This window comes from Eulemur rufifrons, chromosome 6, assembly GCF_041146395.1.
Source record: "Eulemur rufifrons isolate Redbay chromosome 6, OSU_ERuf_1, whole genome shotgun sequence".
Taxonomy (NCBI): Eukaryota; Metazoa; Chordata; class Mammalia; order Primates; family Lemuridae; genus Eulemur; species Eulemur rufifrons.
Window position 1 is genome coordinate 69,397,561 of NC_090988.1, and position 20,447 is coordinate 69,418,007.

At 33.1% G+C, this 20,447-nt stretch overlaps 1 protein-coding gene across 3 annotated transcripts in view; it reads left to right on the top strand.

The window, feature by feature from the left end:
- The window catches only part of PRMT3 (protein arginine methyltransferase 3), a 118,440-nt gene that overhangs the window by 51,789 nt on the left and 46,204 nt on the right, over nt 1–20,447 (top strand). For all 3 annotated transcript variants that reach the window (XM_069469698.1, XM_069469699.1, XM_069469697.1), the window contains one exon: nt 16,003–16,081. In XM_069469698.1, the coding sequence (XP_069325799.1) occupies nt 16,003–16,081 (79 nt within the window). The remainder of the gene's footprint in view (nt 1–16,002; nt 16,082–20,447) is intronic.

Consider the following 20,447-nt stretch of genomic DNA (forward strand, 5'->3'; position numbering starts at 1 on the left):
AACCTCCTACTAACTAGTTAAGACTCATCTCAGACAAGAGCTCATCTATGAAGCTTTCCTTTTCTGGCCTTGATACATAGTCTGTCTTTGCCCTGAATACCCTTTGCACTTTATTTTAAATTTCTATTATAGTTTTCCATATTGCATTTTAATTAATTATTAACTTCTTTATATTCCTGAGATTGGGAACCATGATTTCCTTGGTATGGCCAGATTCTGTCACAAGGCTTAGCATGAGGGAATGTGCATGGTAAGAGAACTTTCTCTGACAGAAATTTACTGGCCACAGACGTGATCTTATTTATATTTTTCTGTACGGCCCATGAAGCCAGGGAGGATAGTATATGACAGGGTTAAGAATGCTGCTCCAAAGTCAGACCACCTGGATTCTTGGCCCTGTTTGCCACTTACTACATTTGTTACCCTGGGCATGTTACTCAACCTCTCTGTGCCTCAGTTTCCTTCTCTATAAAATGAAGATAACAGTATTACCTACTTCATAGGGTTTTTGTGAGGATTAAATGAGTTAACACATACAAATGTCTTAGAACAGTTTCTGCAACATGAGATCTTGGTAATTAGCTATTCAGTTTTGAAAGTTATACTCACTTTTAAGTACTCCGTAACTAGTAAATGAGCTGCTAGACTAGGTAAATCAGTAAATAAAAGTTGAAAATGATAATCTACATGAAGTAAAGAATATTAATTCTTGGGGTTTCTTCCTTTTATAGCTCTATAAAAACAGAAAACCTTCTGTTTTCATGTCTAGCATTTACTAGTTGACTCTCCGTATAATTTGTACAAAGAAATAGAAAATTAGTTGATAATATGTGAGTTATTGGGGTTTGGGATATTAGTATTTTTCTTAACATGAGCTGAATTATTATAAAATGTATTATATGTTATATAATTCTCAATCTGCTGCCCTGTAAACACTTTTTAAGCAATAGTAACAGTACCTAATAATTTTAGATAAAATATAAAGTACATATTTCATGGTACTATTTTTGAGTACTATAAATATTAACAGGGAGATATTTATAGTACTTGAACAATAAATGAAAAATATGATTCCTAAGAGTATTTTTTTGTAGATATGCTGATGTTTGAATTAAAAATAAAATGAAAGAGAATAAAAATAAGAATAGGCCTCTTATGTATAATTATTTCAGTTTTATAATCTTTACCTTTATTCTTGTCTGCACTTTTAACTACTCCCCAGCCTCAATTAGTCTTGATATTTGTTTTAATTAGAATTCAGATCACACTTTTATTTCTTGGTCTAGCAAGGAGAATGTTTTGCAGTAGTAGGATCTTGGTATCCATAGGAAAAATTTAACCCTTAGAGAAGTCCTTAAAATGGACCTTAGGCTGTTTTATAAGTTTCAGGTACAGTAAAGGGTATAGTAAAATGTATCTTAGGTAAATGTACTCTATTTTTTCTTCTATGCTTGAAACTAAATCTAAATGAAAATATTTAGTACTTTATAGAAAGTTGTTTATATTGAAAGAATTGTGTGTTATGGGTAAATTTTTGCTTTTGAAATGTAATATTTTAGATATTTTATATCTCTTCCTTCAAATTTCTGGAAGTTGTCTTTGCCAAGAGTTTCATTCTATCATGTGTGATTGATCAGATTTGATTAATTTGCTTTTTGGCCCTCCATAACTCCCTTTGCCATATTACATGTTTGTTGTGCTTTAATCCTGTTTGAATTACTTTTAAAAAATTATTTTGTTCAATAAGTTATAAATTGTTATAATTACGAAGATAAAAAGGATAAGTAGGAACACGAATCCATTGCCCTTACAAAAATTTTGCAATTAAGCCCTCAGAGAACATGAAATATTTATTAATTTTTATTTCAAGCTCTAAAATTATCTAACAGCTTATAAATATTTTGTAATATCGTTTATTTCTACTTGAGAGTAAAAGTAAGCTAAAATTTACATTTTGCATTTGTAGACAGGTAAGCATTTGTTAACGGTTTACATATGTAAACTGAATTGACTCAGTCATAATTATTAAAATCATTAGTATAAAGTGGTTGTACGTAAGATTGTCTATGGCCAGATATTTGAGTCACAAGCCTTGAGTAAGCATGAAAACTCCATCACTTTGTCATAAAATTTGCGCCTGTGATTCGCAACCTGGATTTAGAGAACCCCTAAACATGTATTTGAGAAACAACAAATTACATATGATGTAAAGATTTGGGAGAGAGAAGGCATCATACAGTGGAATGTAAAATTCTCATAAATTTTTAAGATAAAACAGTAGCCTTCATATCTTTTCGACCTTCACAGGATTGCTTTTAGTAAGATACTCCCTAATTCCTTAGGAGTTCTAATTCATTGTCTTTTGCCGTTAGAGGTACTTCAAGGGACAAATTTAAGAATCCGTGACTTACAGTGTTTTTTAAAACTACCTTAAAAGGCTTGATGAAGATAATCGTCCTTTTGATTTTTCTTCTCTTTGAGTATAGATCTTTCATATGTTATATTTTCAATAGATTCTCCAAATTGGCAACATTTAGATGGCAGAACTCTGAAGTCATTAAGTGAAATGAATATTTTAGGATAGGAATTAGTTAAATTAAACGTTGATCAATTCTAATGAATGACTTTGTTGACCCACTCTCAGCGATTACATATGTGAATAAATTTTCCAATAGTAATACATTGTTCCATTTTCACTTTTTATCCCTTTCTAATATAAGAATATTTACTTGGGATACCCAATTTAAGGTTAGGAACATAACTGACCTTTCAGGAATTGAGTCTTCAGGCTTACTTTTATTAATACAAGCTTCTATCCCATTAAAGTAAGTGACCAGAAGTAAATTGGGGTTTAATCTAGTCCCTGTAATAAGGAAATTACATGTGATTTATCTTGATCAGTTTTGCAAAGGGTTTGTTACTGACTAATCTTTTCAAAGAACCCACATTTTGGCTTTGTTGATTTTTCTCCATCATATATTTGCTTTTTGTGGTATTGATTTCTGATTTTCTCTTTATTTCCTTCTACTTATTTAGAATTTGATTTGCTTCTCTTTTCTACCTTCTTGAGGTAGAAAGTTACATGGTTGATGTTAAGCTTTTCTTTTTTAATATTTGCATTTGAGGCTAATACTTCTAAGTACTGAGTTAGCTATATTTTATGTTCAAGTGATTTTACAAAATAGTTATAAGTATTATTGTTTTTTTATAATGTTATCGATAGAGAAAAACCCAACTATCACATTTTAGAATTAATCTACCATTTAAAACAAAGACATTGGTACTTCTGCTCACAGCATTAAGGGTGACTAGATGCTGTAAGGTACCTTCTTATTGCAGAACCATAAGCCTTGAAGAACATACATTTTATTTATTTATATATTTTTTAGATGGTATTGGTCTCACAAGCATTAGGAAACTCTCTGAGAATCTTTTTCCAAAACAAAGCAAAAACAACCACCTTCTGGGGACTACATGTTAACAGGCAGAGCCTAACAGGGAGGCAGGCTGGAGTGGTAAGGATGCCTATTAGGAGAAGCTCCATAACAGCACCTCTAGGGTGGTGGCTACTGGCTGAAGCAGAAACAAATCTTTTCTGGGAGAAAATTTCTCCAGTCTCCCAATTTAAATCCATAGTACTCCTTTCATTAATATGAAAGAACAAGCTCACAAAGATCACGAAACACATGAGAAAGTGAATCACTGTGACAATCGTCAGAAAGAACCAATGTTGGTTTTAGATCCCCCAATTATTAGAGATATTAGAATAGTCAGAAGAGAACATGGAACAACTACAAATATGTTTAAAGAATTAAAGGATGCATCTCCATCACAAAGAAGAATCTTTAAGAGACTATTAGAAATGAAAACATGGATTCTTCGAAAAGGAATTTCAAGAAATGAAAAATATAATTGTTGAGATCAAAAGACAATCCACATTTAAACATTAGCAGCTTAGACATAGGTGAAGAAAAGATTTGTGAACTGGAACATGACTATGAGAATATTCAGAATTCAGCACAGGGAGATAGATAAAATATGAAGGACAGGTTATGAGAGGCATAGGATAAAATGAAGAAAGTTTAGCAAAGTTGCTGAGTATAAACTCAGCATTCAAAATTTTATTTCTACATATAAGCAACAGTCAAAAAGAAATTCTAAGATATCACAAAGATGATTTACCTAGTAATAAATATAGCAAAAAAATGTATGAGACCTCTTACAGGAACTTATATACTAAGAAAAATTAACATTCATTGAATCTAAGGTGTCGTCAACTGCAAATGCACCACTTAAAGAAAAAAGATACCAATTAAACTATGATACGATATTTTTTTATCTGTTAGACTTATTTAAACATAGGTTATTATTATACTGTATACATATCTAAAAGAAAAATATAAGTAAATTGGTTAAGGTATTCTTATCTCTATATTCAGAATTTTCTATGTTTTTCTACTCTGTATCATTTTGCCTCATCAGTAGCATTGGTCATACAGCATTATTTCAGAGAATGCTCTTCACTATGAGATTTTCTTCCAAGTCACTGATGCGTTTTAGCTAGTTTTATTTTTGTTGCTGTGTATATAATATCAGAAACATCTGTGCCAAATTCTGCAGGGTATATTCCATTTCTGTCTTTCCTTGCTGAAAATACTTATAAACAGAGAGAAAAACGTATGCTTAAAAATATTTCATTCTAGATTTTTGCATCCTTACTATGCTGTACATAAAAAGAGGATTCTATGCAATATATTTTAAGTTTAAAGAAAAAGATGGTTCGTGAAAATGTGGCTAGAGATTTAAAATAGTTATTTAGTTTACCACTTGCCCACTGTTTCATCCAGAGTAGGGTTGTCTAAAAAATGTTGGGTAAACTTTAGAAAGCATACCTGCCCTTTGTTCAATTATGAAATTAGTATTTTCCAACTTCTCAGGTCAGAAATCCTATGGATGCACTGAAGAAAGAAGGGGATTTACAGGATTTAGAAGATACCATTGATTGTATTTTCAGTGCACAAAGATGACTCAAAATACTTTATCACAAGCCTTCTTAAAGCCTTAACTGCAAACTTCATTGTAAAAATAAAGCTATTTAGAGTTTACTGCCACAGGCTGTCGTACCTTATAGTGTCCAGTGCCCCACCTAGAACATTTAATACAATCACTAGACTTCAACTCCACTTAATGCTTACAAGGAAAGGCAGACAGTAAGATAATCCAAATGCTTACGTTACACCTTTGTGGAGAGGAAGGAGGAAAGTTCGTAATTATCCCTTCCTGGAAACACTGGTTTATATTCCTTAGTTCAGGGCTTCTAAGCACCTTGGCTTCCAAACAACTGGCTCCTTTCGTTTTAGTCTCCAGTGACTCAGTATTGTTTGTGTCACAATGTTTCCTGATAAAGGCAGAGGTCATACCTGACCAACGCCCTCCAAAGTGAAAGATGCCCTTTCTGTCGATTAGTTTTAAGTAGGAAAAGAGAAACTACAGGCTACTTAAAATGGAGGAAAATTAATGTATTAATAGAAAGTCGGTTGTACAAAAAGGATTAAAGATACAAGAAATCACCAAGATGAGAGTGAGACAGCCAGACATTAGTAATAACCAGAAGTAACTACCACCCCTAGGTTACAGAGACAAAGGAAACAGGAACTGCTACAAGATGTCTATTCAGCTCATTTACCCATTTTTCAATCAGATTTTTTTTTGCTTTTGAGTTGTTTTGAGTTTCTTATATATTCTGGATATTAATCTCTTGTTGGATAATTTGCAAATATTTTCTCCCACTGCAGGTGTTCTCTTCTCTGTTGTTTCTGTTGCTGTGCAGAAGCTTTTTAGTTTGTTATTATCTCATTTGTCTATTTTTGCTTTTGCTGCCTGTGCCTTTGAGGGCTTCTCCATAAAATCTTTACCCAGGCCAATGTCCTGAAGTGTTTCCCCTATGTTTTCTTCTAGTAGTTTCACAATTTCTAGAATTACATTTAAATCTTTAATCCATTTTTAGTTGATTTTTGTATATGATAAGACATAGGGTCTAGTTTCTTTCTTTGCATATGGATATCCAGTTTTCCCAGCACCATTTTGTGAAGAGGCTATGCCTTCTCTAATGAGTGTTCTTGGCACCTTTGTCAATAATCATTTGGCTGTAACTATGTGGATTTACTTCTGGGTTCTCTGTTCTGTTCCATTAGTCTATGTGTCTGTTTTTATGGCAGTTCTATGTGTGCTGTTTTGGTTACTATAGCTTTGTAGATTATTTAGAAGTCAGGTGGTATGATGCCTCTAGCGTTATGGGTTTTTTTTTTTTTTTTTGGGGGGGGGGGTGTGTCCAAAGGATTGCTTTGGCTATCTGGGGTCTTTTGTGATTTCATATGAGTTCTAAATGCAGTTTAAGATTTCTTTACATTTTCATTTGTTTCATCTTATGAAAAATGTACAATTACTGTGTTTTAAATACTGTGCTTTAAAGTCACTTGAAGTCATTATTTTCTCTCATGTTACCAAGTTGACATTCAGCCAGATTTATTTCATTCCCCCCCACCATTTGGGGGAGGGTTGCTTCTTTTCCCCATGTTTAATTTTGTTTTAATTATGCAAAAATCACATGATTCTGTTCCTTCCCCTGTTCTCTCCTTTAGTCAATAGATAATCATTTTCTTTTTAGCTTTTGGTTTATTTTGAAAATGTTAGACATATATTTTCATATTTTCACCCTTATGTAAAAGTTAACATATTCTATATATTGTTCTATATTTTGCCTGTTTTCATTTTAAAATGACATTTTGGAAATCACTCTATCATTCTATAGAGATATTCCTTGTTCCTTTTTATGCCTGTGGAATAGTCCATTTTATAGATAATTACAATGTATATAATTAACACTCATTTGAATTTTATCCCCTCTTTTGCTGTTACAAATATTATATTGAATATCCGTGTATATATGTCATTTCATTTAATATTCCTAGAGGTGGGATTGATGTATCAAAGGGTCAATGCATTGACAACATTACTAGTTATTACCAAATTCTCCTTGATACTCTGATTGTACCATTTGGATTTCTTACCAGCAGTAGTTACCTATTTTTCCATAGTCTTCCCAAAGAGTATGTTGCAGGATCACTTTTAAATTATTGGCTTGAGGTTTTTCCTGCCACCGAAGCGATGTAAATTAGGATTGTACATTTATATGAGGCTTGACTAATACTTAAACATTATTGGAGGTGGGGTGGAGTTGAGAAGGAAGTGTTTGACCACTCAGCATCAAGGTTCTAAACTGAATTGGGGTGGGGGTGGCAGCAGGTGAGATTTTTAAATTCACATTTCCTCTGTAGATACATCTGGTTGTCCCTGCTCTGTTTGGGACAATTTCCTCTTACATTCTTCACTTTGGCTCTCCTTTTTCCCCATGTTTGTTTCCTAGGTTTAGCAAATGCTCTTATGGTGAAAGCCAGCTTACTGCTTCATCTAACAAGATATTCTTTTTATTTTTTTTCTAACATATTTATTATAGTGGGTCAGCAGCGCCATTTGTGCTGCTGTAACAAAATACCTGAAACTGGGTAATTTATAAACAACAGAAATTTATTTCTCACAGTTGTAGAGGCTACAAGTTCAAGATCAAGGTTGCAGCAGGTTCAGTGTCTATTGAGGCCTGATCTCTGCTTCCAAGATGGCACCTTGTTGCTGTGACCTCACATGGCAGAAGGTCAGAAGGGAATAAACCCACTTCCTCAAATTCTTTGTTAAGGTCCCTAATTCCATCCATGAAGGCTCTGCTGTTGTGACTTAATCACCTCCTAAGGGCCACCCCACCAAATACTGTCACATTTGTGATTAAGTGTAACAGTAAATTTGGGGGAACCCATTCAGACCATAGCACACAGTTATTATGTATTAGTATATTGTAATAAATTTCTCTTTAGTAAAAGTGCTAGCTAATACTTCAGTTGTACTTTTAAGAGCAGTATATCTGGTTATAATTAATGAATTTTTCAACCAGTGAGAGATTGGAAATATTGTTTTAGAATTATATATGCATCCTTTACCCTTATTTTTGGAAACTGATTCTGTAGGTCTGGAATAAGGCCTACGTGTGCCTCTGGAAAGATCTTGAGATGATTCACTTTTTCCTTAAATACTTGCTTATTGGACAGTTTCTGCAGTTTGAGGAAAAGGACAAATTTGACTATGTCAGTCCTTTGTCAAATAAGTGAGAGTGCCATCTAGTGGGAGAAAAACTTTTAAGCTAATGAAAGTTTTTCAGACTTTAGAAGAATATACAGAGGAAATTATCTCCCGTGCTAAATTATGTCTCCCGAAGTCCACAACACTAAAAAACATGAGACGTGTATGTTGGAGGGTGAGAGAAGAGAAAGGAAATAGTCATGCAGGACAGTAGCAAGCACATGATAGGTACCTAATAAGTGATGTTTATCACCACGAATCTTCTTGCGTGGAAGGTGGTGATTAAGTAAAATAATAGTTAAATAGGAGCTTTTCTGAAAAATATTTGTGATTTACATGTAAAATTTTATTGTCATTTTTGACTATGTGTTAATAATAATACATAGTTGTTACAAATTTTCTTTACTCTCCTTACCCTACCACTCAGTGTAATCCCTAATCCCACAGCATAATTTGTTACCAGTTTCTGGTATATCCTTCTTCAAATGTTTTAATCTAGTATATACACATATATATATTTCCACCTCTTGGCATACTCATTCATTTAACAAATATTGCGTGGCTACTATGTACCTGTGCTATTCTAGGCAGGATAAAGCCTTGACCAAAATAGATTACAAGCCCCACCCTTATATTTAGTGTGGGGGTAGGCATATTCTACATATTGTTCTGTACCCTTTTCATCATTTTAAACCTATAAGTTTCCCTCCAATGACTGCTATAGCTGCATCCCACAAATTCATTCAATTCAAAATATACCGTTGTGATTGCTGCTTTGATACATGGATTATGTAGAATCATGGTGTTTAATTTCCCAGCGTTAGGAAATTTTTTAGATCTTTCTGTTACTGATTTCTAATTGAATTTGGTTGTGATAAGGGAACATACTCTGTATGCTATCATTCCTTTAAATTTGTTTAGACTTGTTTTATGGCCCAGCCTATGGTTCCCTTGTTGAATGTTCCACATTTACTTAGAATAAATGTATTCTGTTATTGTTTGGTGGAGTGTTATAATACATTTGGGTCAGGTCGGTTGGCTGTATCATTCAAGTCTTTTAATCCCTTTTTAAGTCTAACTTGTTCTTTTAATTACTAAAAGAAGAATAATGAAATTTCTACCTGTAGTTCAAGACTGTCTGCTTCTGTTTTCAGTTCTGTCAGGTTTAGCTTCAGGTATTTTTGTGTGTTTAGGTACATAAACGTTAAGATTATTATGTATTCTTGATAAAATTTGGCTTCTTTATCATTATGTTCTTCTCTGTCCCTGATAATACTCTTGATTCTTTAGTCTACTTTGTCTGATAATAACACAGCCACTGGAATTTTCTTATGGTTAATATTTGAATGTTATACATTTTCCTACCCTTTTTCATTTAACCCATCTATGTTTCTATATTTAAAGTGGATTTCTTATACATAGCATATAATTGAAAACCAGTCTAATAATCTCTGCCTATAATCTTAATGTTTCTTTTTAAAAATCAGTTCCACTTTTTCTTTCCAAAATAACATATGAATGTGTTAGGTCTTTTTAGCTTGTGACTAATTTGCCACCTTATTTTCTTTTTAAAATTTTATGAATAATCCATAACAAAATTCAAAAAATATGAAAGAGTTTGTAGTGATGAATTAGTCACTTTCTCTTACCTGTACTCCTGCTATTATACTCCCTCTGCAGAGGCAATCATTTTTCTCCTATTTGTATATTCTACACATTACAGGCATTTATAAACAGATATGAATGTGTGGGGGGGTTGTTTCATCCATATTATTGCATATTACATACACTAGTCATATAAGTCTTTCATAAGTTATGAAATGTAATATATACAGAAAATTATGTAAACTTACAGGTACACTATAACAAATAGTTATGTAATGAATATTGCATAATCCTCAGCCAGATCAAAATACAGAAAAGAAGCCACCTAAATATCATTTCTCAGTTACAGCTCCCTTTCCTACCCCAGGGGTAGCGACTCTCCTGACCTTTATAGTAATTATATCCTTGCTTTTCTTTATGGTGTTACCATTTACATTTACGTCCCTAAATAGTGTAATTCATATTCCCCAGTTTTTGAAATTTATATAAATGGAATCAAAATGTAAAATGTATTGGTCCTTTTCTTTATGGTTAGTACTTTTATATCCCCCCAAGAACATGAGAATATTCACCATAAACTCTTTACCTGTCCCTTTTACATTTAGGTCTTTAATCCACTTATACAATTGTGGGAATAAAAATGATCATAGTCATTGTGTGGGGTAGTTTGATGATACAGATTAAAATGTTAAATATGCATATCCTTTAATCCAGAAATTCTACTTTAAGAAATTTATATTAGCCAAGTATATTAAACATTGAACAAAGATGCCTGTATGTGTATATAGATGTTCAAAAGGACATTATTTTTCTTACCCATTCTAGGCAAATAAGTGCAAAGGGTACAGGTATCCTTATTGTGTGATATCATCAGCCACCTGTATTTTGCCAAGTTTGTGAAAGTATAATATAATCTATAACAGTCACTGTAGAGCTGTTAGTATAAAGAGAGTTCCTTACCCAAAAGGATTTTTTTACATAGTTACTTTGAAAGCTCTCTTGTGACTTCATTATCACTTTTGTGATAAACATTATCACATTTTAAGATGAAAGAGTCAAATGATAGACTGGGGAATCATTGAAAAAATTTTGCAATTAAAGTGTTCAATATCTAAAGCTGTAACAGTGAAATAAATAGAGGTTACATTGCATCCTCTTTAAGATATTAAATTTAGTTTTTTGTTTTTGTTTTTAAAGCAGAGAGCACTGTAGATTAGAAAAGAATTCTTATCCAATTACTTTCTGTATACCTCTAGAGCAGTGGTTCTTTATGGGGTGGAAGGAGCGGTTTTGCACCCCTGGGCATAGCTGCAAACATTTTATATTGTTACAACTTGGGTTGGTGGTAGGGTGGGAATGATGGTACATGTAGTGAGTAGAGCCCAGGGATGCTGTTAAACATCCTGCAATGGACAGGACAAGCCTGCACGTTAAAGTGTTATCTGGCCCAAAATGTCAGTAGTGCCAAAGTCGAGGCATCCTGCTTTTTTAGAATTCTCATTTCTGTGCATTGATAATAATTCAACCTCTAATTTAGGTCATATAAAGGCTACCTGGTCTTGGGCATCAAGGAAGATTTTCCTTAAAAGGTGGCATCATGACAGTATGTTTTGTTATGTGGATATGTGATAGAAGCTACCATAACCGACCTGCATTTAACTAATTCACCAAATTAATGATGATCTACATTCTTTTTATATAACACACTGATAGATTCCTCTGAACACTTAAGCCTACCTTCATTATGCTCCTACTGTTCTTCTGTCAGTGGAGTTATGTTTACCAAGAGCTTATTTGTTTGCCTGCTTATCTATGTAAAATCAGTTAAATATGAACATAAATTATTGACAAGATTATAAAAAGGATATAGTTGGTTTTATTCTGTGAAAACAAAACTGACTGCTTTGGAAAAAACTCAGGAAGGGAAAAGCACTAAGAAAAATGGCTGTAAAATGAAGGGGTTAGTAAAGCAATTGTAGAAGACTAGGAGTGCAAGAGTGGGAATTACAGAAATCAAGGAGGATTCTCCACTTGGCAAATGCCCTTAGATTTTTTATTTTAAAGTAACCAAATGTGGAAATTTTTTACAGTCTATGACTGTGATTTAGGCAGGGAAGATGGTGAAGATTCCAATCAATAGATACATTCTTAAAGAGTATTGGCAAACAAATCTACATTTATGTTTTTACTTAAAATGTCTTATTTTTAATTGACAACTAACTGCCAGTCCCAATGACATTGGATGAAGTTCTGTCTACAGTGAATCTCATAGAATTTGTGAGTAATATTGAAAAAAATGTTATCAAATATTTATTATGATTCAGAGATATACTACTTAGAAATCAGGATTAGATTTTATAGGCATGTGTATTTGTTGCAAATAATCATTTTTTTAATCTTTAAATAATTCCTGATTATTGATTCTTTTGTCACCAGTCTATCTTCAGATTAACTCTTCATTTCATCTGTAGCTCTCCCTTGCCTCACTTTAAGTTAAATTTTGCCTATGGATATATCACTAATTCAGTTATTTGAAAGTATCACAAGTTTCTTTTATCACTGATGTATCTATTCTGAGAAGATATCATATCATGAGCAGGCATTTTAAAAATAAGATTCCCATTTTAATGAATAATGTTAATATTCTAGTCCCTGATTTAATTCCATATGTTCTTTTGTAGTAATTAATTCTTGAAGTGTAAATGTAGTATTTAAAGAAGTAAATGTCACTTTTGAAAGAAGAATGCCCCATGAGCATTATGGGAGAAAATATCAGGTATATTTCTACTTCCAGATGGCTCCCCTACAGGTGAGGCAGCAGCCTGTGAAATTACTGCCTGAATTATATTGCAGGTGAGCAGGGCATTTGGAGCAAAGCCTTTTGATATCAGTAATAAATGACTTGATTCAGAACCAAGGACAATTCCCAGGAACTTAAAGGCTGTTTTATCACATAGGTGAGCCTATAGTAAAATGAAGTTTAGCAAGTAGAATGTTGAGAGAAAAGACAACAGCTATTAGCAATACATATATGAATCTTTTCATCTGGTAATATTTTTAACTGGTATTTTACCTCAACAAATGTCACATGTTAGTTCTACACATATTCTAGTGTGTGCATTGATTTTCCAAACTAATATTTTCACAATGGATGGTGCTAACAGCCAATTGCCAGCTAAGATACCACTCTGAAATATTTTGAATCGCATACCTGTTGTAAATTCTAATCTTGTTTATTATGTTCCATGGGAAATTTTTCAGTTTGGAACACTTGAAACCTCAATCGCAAATGTAGTATAATACAAGCACTAAATCTTATTTTCAGGGAGGCCACATAGACTAGAGATTCAGAACCTGACTTCTGTAGTTAAATCAAGGTTCAATTTGTTTCAGTCACTCACTGTGTTTATATGACTATGAATTATTTTTTAACATTTCTAGCTTTAATTTCCTCATCATCTAAATGGAAATAACAATAAAATGTGTTCTGGGGAAGAATTAGATGATCCTTATAAAGGCACTGCAATGATTTTTAACAATTTAACTATTTGACACTTTTAATTTTTTATTTTTAATTATGGATATATAATAGTTGTATATATTTATAGGGTAGGGTATACAATGATGTTTTGATACAGGCATACAGTGTGAGTTAGTCCAATCAGGGTAATTGGGGTATCCATCATCTTGGGCATTTAGCATTTCTTTGTATTAGGAATATTCTGATCCCACTCTTTTAAAGTATACCCTAACTTACTGTTGATTATAGTTACTTTGGTGTGCTATCAAATATTGTTCATTCTATCTAATTATATTTTTGGACCCAGTAACCATCTCCACTTTATCCCTCTCTCCCCACTACCCTTTCCAGCCTTTGGTGATCATCATTCTACTCTCTTTCTCCATGAAATCAATTGTTTTTAATATTTAGCTCCCACATATGAGTGAGAACATGAGAGATATGTCTTTATTTGCTTGGCTTATTTCACTTAATATTCTCCAGTCCCATCCATGTTGTTGCAAATGACAGGATTTCATTCTTCTTTCTGGCTATATAATATTCCATTGTGTATATGTACCACAATTTCTTCATCCATTGATGGACACTTAGGTTGAGTCCGTGTCTGTGCTATTGTGAACAGTGCTGCAGTAAACACAGGAGTGCAGGTATCTTTTCGATATGCTGAATTCCCATCCTTTGGATATATACCCAGCAGGGGGATTGCTAGGCGATTATAGTAGTCCTGTTTTGAGGAACCTCCATACCATTCTCCGTAGTGGTTGCACTCGTTTACATTCCCACCAACAGTGTACAAGGGTTCTCCTTTCTCCACGTCCTCACCAGCATTCGTTATTTGCCTTTTTCATAAAAGCCATTTTAACTGAGGTGAGACAATACCTCATTGTAGTTTATATTCACATTTCTTTGATGACTGGTGTCAAGTATGTATTCATATAGCTGTTGGCCATTTCTGTGTCATCTTTTGAGAACTGTCTATTCAGCCCCTTTGCCCATTTTTTAATCAGATTATTTGATTTTTTTCCCATCTAGTTGGAGCTCCTTATATATTCTAGTTATTAATCCCCTGTCAGATGGGTAGTTTGCAAATCTTTTCTCTCATTTTGACATTACTGAAGGACTCTATCCAGAAAAACAAGCTTTCACCAAATCCTTAATTTTCCTAATGTAACACGTTAATAAACAAGCTTTGTTTCTAAGTCTTTGTTTTGTAGGCAGTTATTTTCCTATCAAGGAATTAGTGTGTTGGCAGGAATAGGTAAATGCCAGTGTAGAGCTGCTAGCAGCAATTTAATTAGATTCCTTTATGAGTGATTCAAGCATGAGAGCTGTATTTTCTACAAATTTAAATTTGCTGTTAATCTCTTGTGAAGATTATCAATTTTGGGTTTGCAGCTTTTTCTTGTTCTAGAGCAACCTTTAAAATATTTTTTGTTCACGTGGTTAAACAATACTGTATTTATGTCATTAGACAGTTATTTGTGCACAGAACAAATGAGTAGATGAGATCAGTTTTACTTAGAATGCTGAGATAAGGCTTAAATTCATATTGGTTCACCCTAAGCAATAATAGGCTTAGCAATAAATGCTAAGCACTGTGCTGAGCATTTGACTTTCCCTGCTGCTTAGGGGAAGTGGGGGGTGGGCCCTAGAGAAAGACTGAAATTGGTATTGATTTCTCAGTCATGATTACTTTGTCATTTATATAATAAATTGTGCAGCATACTATTTAAAGGTAGTGTATTTGTGGCACCAATAGTGGCAAATTCTCTTTTCATTTGTACTATGATTATCCTTTCTTTGTAGAGGATTTATTACTATGCTTTAGAATCTGGAATACACTGGGATTGTGTTTCATGACCTGTATTTTAAGCAACACTAGTTCTGCAAGATGTTGATAGAAAAAGGTCTGTAGTGAAAAAGTGGATAAGACTTGGTTAAAATATGTTCAACTGTTCTCTTTACCATAACCAACTACTCAGCACTTTTTTAGTGTGCTAACGTGCAGTATGAATCTTCTAAGAGGGGAATATGGCATTAGTCAAACCTCTCCCTCCTCCCTGTTTTATTTTTTTAACCAATCAGTGCGCAGGAAATTCTTTGGGAACTGGTGGTGGAGACGAGGATTTCTCAACCTTAGACCTACTGACATTTCAGGCCAGGTAGTTAATTTTTGTAAGGGGCTGGCTGTTCTGTGCTTTGTAGGATATTTATCAACATCTCCTGGCTCTACCCAGTAGATCCCAGTAGCAAGCAGCCCTCTACCCCCGCCCCCAGTGTGACAGTCAAAAATCTCTCCAGACACTTGCCACATGTCCCCCAGGGGGCAAAATCTAGTGGAGAACCACCAGTCTAGATTAATATTGCAACATCCCAGGGAATTATAGGGTTTGTGAATAATCTGATTTTTTTTTTCTAATCAGTCTGGAAAGTGGAAACATAGGTAAAGAAGATTCTGTAATATTCTATTGTAATAAAATTTCTGGGTCTACTTCATACCCTGGTTTGATTTTCTAATAATTTTTATTATGTGAAGAACTTACTGCAAAAACTAATTTCAGACTTTGCAGATTATATAGCAGAGACAAAAATACTATTTTTTATTAAGAGTTGCCGACATATTTAAACTGACCTGCTTATGAGGATATTGCACAGTCCTAAAATCCATTTTTTCCTTTTATATGCAGGGCTATTTTCTTCTTTTTGAATCTATGTTAGATTCTGTCCTTTATGCAAAGAATAAATACTTGGCAAAAGGAGGATCGGGTGAGTATAAAATTTTAGTTTTACTAATCTAATTTTGGTCTGGCAGAACCAAATGAACCTTTAGATTTCAAATAAACTATGCATGGCTGAGAAAGTTCTCAACAGAGATGAAAGATGTTTCCATTAGAAGAAGCTTTAAGACATCCATTTACTATATTGTAGAAAGTGGAACATTATATAAGATATGTAGGACTCCAGGATTCCAAGTTAATGGTGTTCTCAAGAACACTTTTTATTAATATAAAAGTTTTTTTAAATAAAAACCTAAGGACTAGGTTTGGAAGCTTTTTGATACTCAAATCAAAATATGACAAACTCCTTTTCATTTTTAATCCTCCTGTCATTTAGTATGAAATATGTTACTGAAAAAAGGGAACTAAGTTTGGCATTATTTACTTTAATGGCAAACTTTCCATGACTTCACTAAATATATAAACCTGGCTTCTCTGTGATTTAGTGAGAACATTTAAAGTAAGGACTGTTTGGGTATGTTGCACTTTTAAAACTTACTAGAAACCAGTGTATAAATGGATCTCAAATAAGTTGGAAAGCTTTCTTTTGACATTTAATCATATTAACTCTGCATACTCAGAGTGGCATTATGTTGTTACAGGCCTTCTGCTGTGAATAATTGCATTTAAACAAATGTATTTCAGGGCAGGAATTGTGTTTGTTTGACTCTTCAGGCAACTCCACAACTTCTGGAACATCATACATGTTTATTGAATTGAATAGTATCTGTCCCCCTTCACTCACATCTCCCTGCATCTTTCCTTTCTCAAAGCTTTAGTATCAAAAAAATGTTTTCTATGGTCACACACAAAAGTAGACAGAAAGGGGGAAACATTTATCATAGTTATGTCTCTTGCCCATCAATGTCTAGGAAATTACTTTGGCTGTTATGGTACAGTTAAAGCACAGAGAAAATTCTCCAGAACAATAGAGTTTTTTATAATAGCATTTAAATGGATTGCCTGTTTCAAAATATGCCCATTTTATATTTTCTGCAGTCATTTCAAGATGTGTTCATGATCTCTGCCATGAACCCAGCTAGAATTTTTAGATATATGTTACCCTGCAAAAGTTGCTTATATCTTTCTATAATTGCAATGGCTTTGTTTTTTTAATGACTACTGCAGGTTGAGTGTCCCTTGTCTAAAATGCTTGGGACCCGAAGTGTTTTTGGATTGGGTTTTTTGGAGGGGGAGGGGGAAGAATACAATATATTTGCATTATACTTACCAGTTAAGCATCCTTACCTGAAAATTCAAAGTGCTCTTAGGAACATTTCAGCTTTTGGGTTTTCAGATTAGGGATATTCGACCTGTATACTTGATGACTAAAAAACATTATCTACCATTGTTCGTTATCTACCAGCTTCCAAATAATCATATGCTCTAACTTTATATTATTACATGTAATTCTCAAAGGTGTCTTGAATAACACATAGTAAAGTGGCTAAGGCTTAATTTTTTTTTTTTTTAACTCAGATCTGCCTGACTCCAATATTCATGTTCTTTACACTAAACCTTATTTCCCTACTAAAGTCCTTTTTTTTTTTTTTTTAAATCTGATTTTTGTCTCAAAAGTTCTAGGGAAGATTCAGATAACTGTTTCCATACCTCCTTAAACAGTATTCATTGATCTTACTGAAAAACTGACAGCAACTTAATACATTTAAATTGAATTCTCAGTGAAATTCATTAAGAACCTACAGCAGTGTGAACAATGGCAGAGTTATTTCCCATCATCAGAGGGATAAAGGAGAGGTTCCTAAGTCCAACTCTTTCCCTATTTATAGCTAATGTTAGTGTTAAGATAACTGGGGGTACACTAGAGCTATATTAAAGAAAAGTTAGTATTTAACTGCTTAAGCAGTGCTATTGAATGTTATTTGTTAACAGAATCAAGAGAAAAGAATGAAAAGTGGGAAGAGAGTAACATGAAACAGTTAAGCCTAATTGTGGATTCCTGGATGTCTTGATGTATATCGCCAATCATTTAGATCTTCATTCTTTTACTGCAAAGAAAAATTTTCCTTTATGGTTTTCTGAAGGATTTACTAAGCAATTAGTAGTGTAAAGATTAGCATGCATTATGAGAGAGGGAGAATATTGAGGGCCCATGTAAACAGTATAGGACCACAATTTATTTTTACATGACTTTAGGTTCAGTTTTTGTCTCACTATATATATAATGGTGTAAAAGGCTTTATAAAACCCAGCCAGTAACTTGGGTGTTCATCCTCCCTGTTATCAACCAAGCAATTCCACGGTACTTTAAAGGTATACATTTACTACTGCTGTTACTTCTAATGAAAATAATTTTGTAAAGTTGATGAAACAGGTTTACTAAAGAGTACCATAGGTAAGACTACTAAGCATAATTGGTGTGAGGAAGTGTAGTGTTTTACATTCAACCAACCAAGAGATGAGGAGCAAAATATTGGTTGTGACCAATGGGTATTTTTGACAACTAGAATGAAAACTAAAACAAATGTGTATTTTAGGATGACAACATAGAATGTAAATTTTTTATATGCTAACAGTGTCGAATATTACATCTCACAAAATTGGAAAGTAAATGCAGAAGGCACATGGAAGGAAATGTTTTATACTTTTATTACTTTAGAATTTATGGAATATTATTTAAAGCTGACAAATAGGAAAATTAAGTATTCTTAGCACTACAAAGCTGACATTAGATTGAGTGATGAGATTTGTGTTGGTAGCTCCTGTCTGTATCTTTTGACTGTGGTGGTGATTGCATGACTATTTGTGTTTATCAAAGCACATATAAATATACACCAAAAAGGATAAGTTTTACTGCAAGTTATACTTCAGTAAAGTGACTTTAAAAAGAAAGTGAAGCAATAATTCCTACCTCCTTGAGGGCAAATTAATTATGACATGATTTGATTCCTAACTTTTCTGAAAAAACTGTATACTCACTGTATGCCAAACTCTGTATTTGTTGTTAGTGTTATCAATAGAACTGTCTGTTTCATTTTAAAAACTTGGGTGTTAAAAAGAGAGGGGAAAGGGAAGAATAAGGAAATAGACTAATTTTACCATTGCTGATGGTAGATAAGTAAACAATGTTGAAACTAAAGAACTACAAAGATTATACGAGGTTGTACTTAGCTACTTATAGGTCTTCCTAAATTTAAGGATTAATACTCTGGAAAAAAACAAAAGACCATGTAATGAAGTATATTACAAAAACTTACAGATATAGAAAAGATAATAGAAAATGATAAGAGTCAAGAACAAAAAATCATTTCTCACATCAATAAATGTAAAACTCACCTATTTAAAAAAAAGAATTTCACATAGGATCACAAAAGAAAACCCAATTTGGTGTGCTTTATAGAACCACACTAAAATAATTCAGAAAAGTTAAAAGAGTGGATAAAGACATCCAGGCAAATCCAAATAAAATGAAAACATCAGTCATGATATTGATACTAGATAAGGGAGAACTGGGGCCACAATATTCTATAATTAATCATATTAATGGGCTTAGGACTAAAGAGCAAAATCATATGCCCACCTTCATAGGTACTGAAAAGTTTTTCAGAATTATTTTTGAAAAAATAAGAATACTAGCTTATATGATAAAGTATATTTATCTCAACTGAAAATCTCTATCATGTTTAAATGAGAAACAATCAAAGTCTTTTCTCTACAGTCAGAACAAAATTTGGATAGCCAATATAATACCATTATTTATTTAACATTTTACCAGAGGAACTAAGAAAAAAAAATTTTTTGAAGGAGCAGATAAAACTTACTTCTATTTGTATATTCTTTGATTGAACCTAGAAACTTCAAGCAAATCAACTGAAAAATATAAATAATCAAAGATTTTAGTACATCATTAAGCTACAGAATAACAGAAATAAGCAAGACTTATATGCAGACAGTTTTACTACTGAAGTACATATGAGGAAGATGTAAATAAATGGAAAGACAATGCAGGGTACCATGTTCTTGGATAGAGGGAATCAATGCCATAAAGATGTTGGTTCTCCCAAAGTTAACTTAAAATATAAATTGTGGTCTTCCACATTTGTTATGTATTTGAAAATTTTTATATGACAAACTTTCAGAAATTGTAATGCAGTCCCTACCAACAGGTTTAGTTTTTTAATTAAATAGGCTGATGAAAAATTTATATGGAAAAGTAAACAAACAAGAATGGCAAGAAAAACTCTGAAATAGGAAGGGTGCAAGGTGAGGACAGAGCAGGAGGAATAGTGCTACCAAATACTAAAGCACATTATAAAGCCATAATCATTAAAAGAGTATATTATTGGTTCTTGAATTGAGAGATGAATTGTAGTGTCTCATATGTAAAAAAAAAA